Here is a 5,835-nt window from a genome sequence, read left to right on the forward strand (position 1 = left end):
TAACTAAGTACTCTCTGAATATAAAATGGATGAAATAAAAAGTTTGCATCAGCAGAATGGTATGACATATGTGGTATAGTGCATTAAATTCAATGCCAGTGCATTCACCTGCATACGTGAGATATAATATATCTATAGTATGCACTTGTGCAAAATAAAGAAATATTTGCAAATAAACACTATGTGGATATAAGAAAAAGGCAAAATCTTACTTCTCAGTGTTGTCCACCTGGAACGGTTCATAATCAAGTTGTGATGGAAAAAGCAAAGAAACATATGATCGATCTTTCTCCTCCTCTGTAATACATAACTGTGCAACATGGCTGTTTTGTAATATGTTTCAGCAATAATGAAGAAAGGACTAACAGTCCTACCTCTGTGACTCCAGCATCATCGAAATTATACCATCTGTCTCCGTGTTCCTCCTCGATCTTGATTCTTGCACTGTAAAGTCCACTTCTCAGATCACCAACATGATCCACAACTGCATACAGTTCATATGTCTGACTCTGATCAGCAAAGAAAGAAATGACAGCCATGAAAATGAGCAAAGAAAATGAAAAGGATATTGTTTAAATATTAAAATATACTGTTATACATACGTCTGGTATCTGCAGGGTGTAGGGAACCTCCACAGCACAGCTGATTTTGACGTATGACATGTCATGATAGCTGAACTCAAAGCGCTTCAGAAGTAGAGGCAAAACATCTGGATGATGCTTCATTACATCTTTCTGAATGAAAAACATCAGAATATGTCATTATGTTTTTTTTCATTATAACATTATGAAGTAATAATTCTACAATAACAAAATCAGCTAATGTGCATAAATCAGAAACAAGTTTTCTCTTTACTCACAGTAGTAGCATCAACTTTGTCATCACACTGGTCACAGTACATCTGATTTTCTCCATTTAATTCTGTCATTCTGAAAAAGTCATCAATGCCATCCACCTGGAAAATGCACACATTTCATTTTATTCCTTAATTCCCTCTGACATAAACCCGCTGACTAGTTTCACGGATGTACGGTATTCAGAAATGTTTTCTCAAGAAGGAATGTGTCTAACACGAGACAATTAATTAACCCTTGAGTCTAACTTCCTTTTGAAGGAGATCTGAGAGAAAGCAATAAACCCTCACTTTAGTAACAAACTACACAATTCCAGTTCCTTTGTGTTACTTAGAAAGAGACAGGGTTGGACTTTAGCACCCCTGTTATCATTGTGGCCTACACTGTTCTGAGTTGTGCTACTACTCTCCCCACCCCCACCTTCCCATGCATGTGGATTTAGGGCAGGAGGTGTGTTCTTAGATTTATGACATGGTCTAAGGAGCTTGTAAAGAAAAGCGTCTGGACTTCTTTAAGTTGCTTGAAGACGTTTCACCTCTCATCAGAGAAGCTTCTTCAGTTCTAGGGTCAACAGATACAGAGAGTAGTGCTACTGTAACTCAGACAAACTCACTGTGATGAACAACTGAATGTAAAATAGCAGCAATCCTAAAGAGAGCCTGATTGAAAATGCTGGTTTAAATATTTCTAACACATTAGTTTGCATCTGACTGTGCTTGGCCTCGTAGTTTAGATCAGCGGTTCTCAAAGTGTGTGGCAGAGTTCTGACAGGTACAAGTTACCTGGCAGATAAGTTTTGCGGACCTCATGTTTGACATCTGCGGCTGTCGACTTACACACGCAGCTGCAGCTTTTCGGCTACAGCCTACACACATCAACAACAACAACAGGACCCAGTTCATTCTGTTTTAAGCCGGCGAGGCATGATTGGGGATGCCGCTCAGGTGTGTCCGCCTTCCCCGCAACCACGCCGCAGACCACACCCCACCAAAGCTCTGCAGTCAAAAACAGGCTCACTACAGCCCATAAGAGTGAATAGTATAAACTCTCAATAAATTCTATATTTTTCATCTGTGTTCACAGGTTTCTGGATTTCTTTTTCTTTATAAGACTAAGACTGAACTTTATTTTTGTTTGTCAATTTTCACATTCTGTTTAACTTGTTGCTTGTTTGAAGAAGTGGTGCAGACTAGTGAAGCGGTTTAGTGACAAAAGTTACAAATAGTTGTTTGAAATGAAAGTTATTTGTTTAAAACAAATTACTGAAGGATTCATTGTGAATTTATTAGAGTTTATTATCTAAATAAAGTTGCAGTTCAGCTTTTCTGTCATTGTTTTCATTAGATGTGGTGTGAAAACATTTCTTCAAAGTCTGAGAACCGCTGGTTTAGATCAAAGAACTGTGAAAGTAGTCCAGGCCCTTTGATCACATTATGGTTAATTTTTGATGGGGATGTACCAAGTGTGGCAAGAAACAGGTTTGAATGTGATGATTAAAAACTGTTCATGTTTATACTGTCTTGATTTTAAATAGTTAAAGAATAGGTATTCTTTCTAAATATATGTATTTTATTTTATTTAGAACTTTAGTTTTGGATATTCATCTTTAAGTGGGACATATTTATTTTTCTTTTGTTTTCTAGAAAAATATTTTTCTTCGGTAGCTTTTCTTAGTTTTTCTAAAGTATGGCCAACTAATCTGCACTGTAATTATGACTATGAATAAGCCACTGCTGTGAAGTAAAGGGAATAAAAACTGGTGAAAAGCCACCGACACGCTCAGGGGCAAAAGTTAAACCAATTGAAAGTGTACAGTGGAGGGAATAATTACTGGGTGCCCTGCTGAATTGCTCACTTTCAAAGAAATGAACAGTCTCAAATGGAGAGAGACAGAATATAAACCAAAAATCCAGAAAACAACTTTTATTTGCACTGTATAGAGCGAAATAAGAATGTAGTCTGCAAACCAGCCAAAATTCTGGCTCCCACAGTTTGTAATCTGTGTGCCACACGGGTACACAGCCAATCAGTGAATTGCAGATACTCCTGGTCTCAGCGTGTTATATGTATAAAGCTCACCTTTTCACAGAATCTGTTTGTTTCATTCCAACATCTCCACCACCATGGGTGAGACCAAAGATCTGTCAAAGGGACAAGACTGTAGATCTGCATAAGGTTGGAATGTGCTACCACACCATCAGCAAGAAGCTTGGTGAGAAGGTGACAACTGTTGGTGTAGTTTTTCAGAAATGGAAGAAACATAAAATGACCATCGGTCACCTTCAGCGTGGAGCACTTGCCTCATATAGTGAAGATGATCATGTGCCCAAAAGTACACGGGAGGAGCTTGTTAATGATATCAAGGCAGTTGTAACCACAGTCAGCAAGAACACCATTGATAACACACTAATGGCATAATGGACTAAAGTCTTGCAGCACCCAAAAGCTCCCTCTGATCAAGAAGGAGCAAGTACAGGCCCATCTTTAGTTTGTCAGTGACCTCTAAATAATATAGAGAAGGTTTAGGATAAAGCGCTGTTGTCAAATCAAAACCAAAATCGAGCTCTATGGCATCAACTTGACCTGCCATGTTTGGAGGAAGAGGAATGCTGAGTATGGCCCAAAGAACATCATCTCTACAGTCCAGCACGAATGTGGAAACATTATGCTTTGGGCTGTTATTCTGCTAAGAGTACAGGATGACTCCACTGTATTGTACCTTCGTCCCTCAGCCAGAACACTGAAGATGGATCCTGGATGGTCTTCCAGTATGACAATGACTCAAAAATACAATCAAGGAAACAAAAAGAGGAGCTAATGAAGAAGAACATTAAAGTCATGGAGTGGCCTAGCCAGACCTCAGTCCTGAAAATCTGTGTAGGGAGCTGAAGCCTCAAAGTGCTAAGTGGCAGCCAAAAAACAAACAAACAAACAAACAAACAAAAAACAAACAAACCAGGATTAAGAGAGTTCCTGTAAAGAAGAGTGGGCCAAAAATCCTCCTGAGACATGTGCAAGCCTGGTGACCAGCTACAAGACCCTAAAACTTTTATGTCACGTGTTTTTATGAATTTTTGGTTAACATGTTGTCTCTCCATGACACTACCACAAAAATTAGAGACTGTTCATTTCTTTTTAAGAAAATTTTCAAATTCAGCAGGGTTTGAAATTTCCCCTACGGTATATATTGAAAACAGAAACATGCTCAGAGGTTTGAGGCTTGTCAGATCCTTACCACTCTGTATCCTTCACTTCCTTTTGTGTCAGTGTAGGAATCCACCACTGCAAGAGGAAGATGCCAGAACGGTATATCTATGTCAGTCTCTGTCAGGCATTTACGACAGGTGGTCTTCTTTGCCAACATGCCATGGAAGATCTGAAAAACAAATGAACACAAACCTGTTAACATCTAATTTTTTTCCATCCTGCTTATAGTTACCCTTTGATGAAGACTGTACCTGTGAGGCCTGAGGACTGGTCAGTGTTAAAATCTTCTCAAAGTACTCTGCAGCATCATGCTGTTCAGACACTGAGTGCAGAGATGTTCAACAAAACAAGTCAATTATAAAAATGTTTCTTTAACTATGAACTTTAATTATGGATTATGAATGTAACACTTCAAATGCACAGGTGGTTTATAGAATTCAAATGTTTTGTTGTCCTGTGTGTTAACATACTGTACCATCGTCAATGCCCAGCTTCTTTATTATTGCATCCGTCTTTGCGGTATGATTCTGTAAGTCTTCAAACAGTGCTTTAAGATGTTGGTCAATAAACTGAGAATTTTCATTGGTGTGCCTAAACAAAGACACTGCTGGTCATGAGTGATACAAAACTCAGTTTTAAACTGCTAATCTAGCTGACATGAATACATTATGGTGCATGACAACGGACAACAACAAACCTCATCACAGCTTCTCTGAAGTCTTTGGTCATAAACAGCACCTGCAGCACACTGTTCAGATAGCATGTTGCTCCTTCTTTTGCCAAGCCATGGTACTTTACATCCGCTGCTGCGGAGAGATTGTTATGAAAGCATGCAAGTAGCAGAACTGCTTTCATATCATAAGCATGGATTATAAAACAGCACAGACAGCGAGTAGTTGCACCCGTTCATGTTTTGCACAATTTACTGTTTTGTAGATTGAATTTTACGAGAAAAGCGTCATCTTTGTTGATCAGTCCACATTCTAGTGAATAGACTGATAAGTATTACATTTTTAAGACCCAGTTTGCTGCAAAACAGGTTGAGGACACTAAACGCACTGCACCTACCTGCAGAGTTAAAGGTTCCATCGAAAAACTGTCGACCCGTAAAATTCATTTTCAGTCCCTTTAGAACCTCAGTCCCGTTTTACACCGCCAGCAGCCGCAAAGACACGGCTGGTTAATAGCAAAACAGTCGCAACTGTTCTGAAAATACCTTTTCTACAAATGCACTAATGCATGTGAGCATGCATTACGATTGCAACTTCGAGACACTCCCTGAGATTCTTCACGGACAAGAGGATTAAGCTGTTTTCACGTCCAGTTAAGTCGAAACTGTGGAAACAGTTTCTGTTTGACTTGTTCGTGCTGTATTCAGGGTGCACCGGAAAAAACAATTATTTCTATTAAAATAAGCGTCACATGACCGAACAATGTTATCCTCTCCAAAAGGCAGTGGGCACTGCACCCTTAAATGTGATAGTTAAAAATATGAACCCGTAGTTATTTAATCAGAAATAAGAAACCTGTTAATATGTTACATGTGTACCGATTCTCAAAGGAAGGCGGGATAACTGAACTGAGCAAACAATGCATTCCTTTGGAATACGTCAGTCATCTATTTTTAATTCAGAAAGTGAAGCAATCACTGTTGGCACAGGGTGTTAGTTATTAGAGATGTAGAGCAGGTAAAGCAATGACGTTATGTACTTGTTGTTCGGGTTACTACACAGTACACCAGTAAAAACAAATACTTTTATGCAGTTTTCTTTTA

General features: G+C 38.9%; 1 protein-coding gene across 1 annotated transcript; it reads right to left on the reverse strand.

The window, feature by feature from the left end:
- Positions 1 to 208: 208 nt before the first annotated feature.
- Positions 209 to 4,539, reverse strand: LOC102202102 (ubiquitin carboxyl-terminal hydrolase 13-like). Its single transcript, XM_005754858.1, has 7 exons — positions 4,470 to 4,539; positions 4,313 to 4,383; positions 4,090 to 4,230; positions 860 to 955; positions 603 to 734; positions 375 to 509; positions 209 to 229 (listed from the first exon to the last, which is right to left on the reverse strand). The coding sequence occupies exons 1-7, from the start codon at positions 4,537 to 4,539 to the stop codon at positions 209 to 211; spliced, it is 666 nt and encodes a 221-aa protein (XP_005754915.1).
- Positions 4,540 to 5,835: the final 1,296 nt, after the last annotated feature.

This window comes from Pundamilia nyererei, unplaced genomic scaffold (genome assembly GCF_000239375.1).
Source record: "Pundamilia nyererei isolate P.nyererei 1_Seehausen unplaced genomic scaffold, PunNye1.0 scaffold00700, whole genome shotgun sequence".
Lineage (NCBI taxonomy): Eukaryota > Metazoa > Chordata > Actinopteri > Cichliformes > Cichlidae > Pundamilia > Pundamilia nyererei.

What these genes read in the sequence shown, in the direction of transcription:
- LOC102202102 (XM_005754858.1), bottom strand. Translation starts at nt 4,539, where the DNA reads ATGGTACAGTATGTTAACACACAGGACAACAAAACATTTGAATTCTAT. An exon ending in CCAGTCCTCAGGCCTCACAG is followed by an intron (nt 4,231 to 4,312) that starts GTACAGTCTTCA and finishes TTTGTTTTTCAG; the next exon opens with ATCTTCCATGGCATGTTGGC. An exon ending in ACAAAGTTGATGCTACTACT is followed by an intron (nt 735 to 859) that starts GTGAGTAAAGAG and finishes TTTTTCATTCAG; the next exon opens with AAAGATGTAATGAAGCATCA.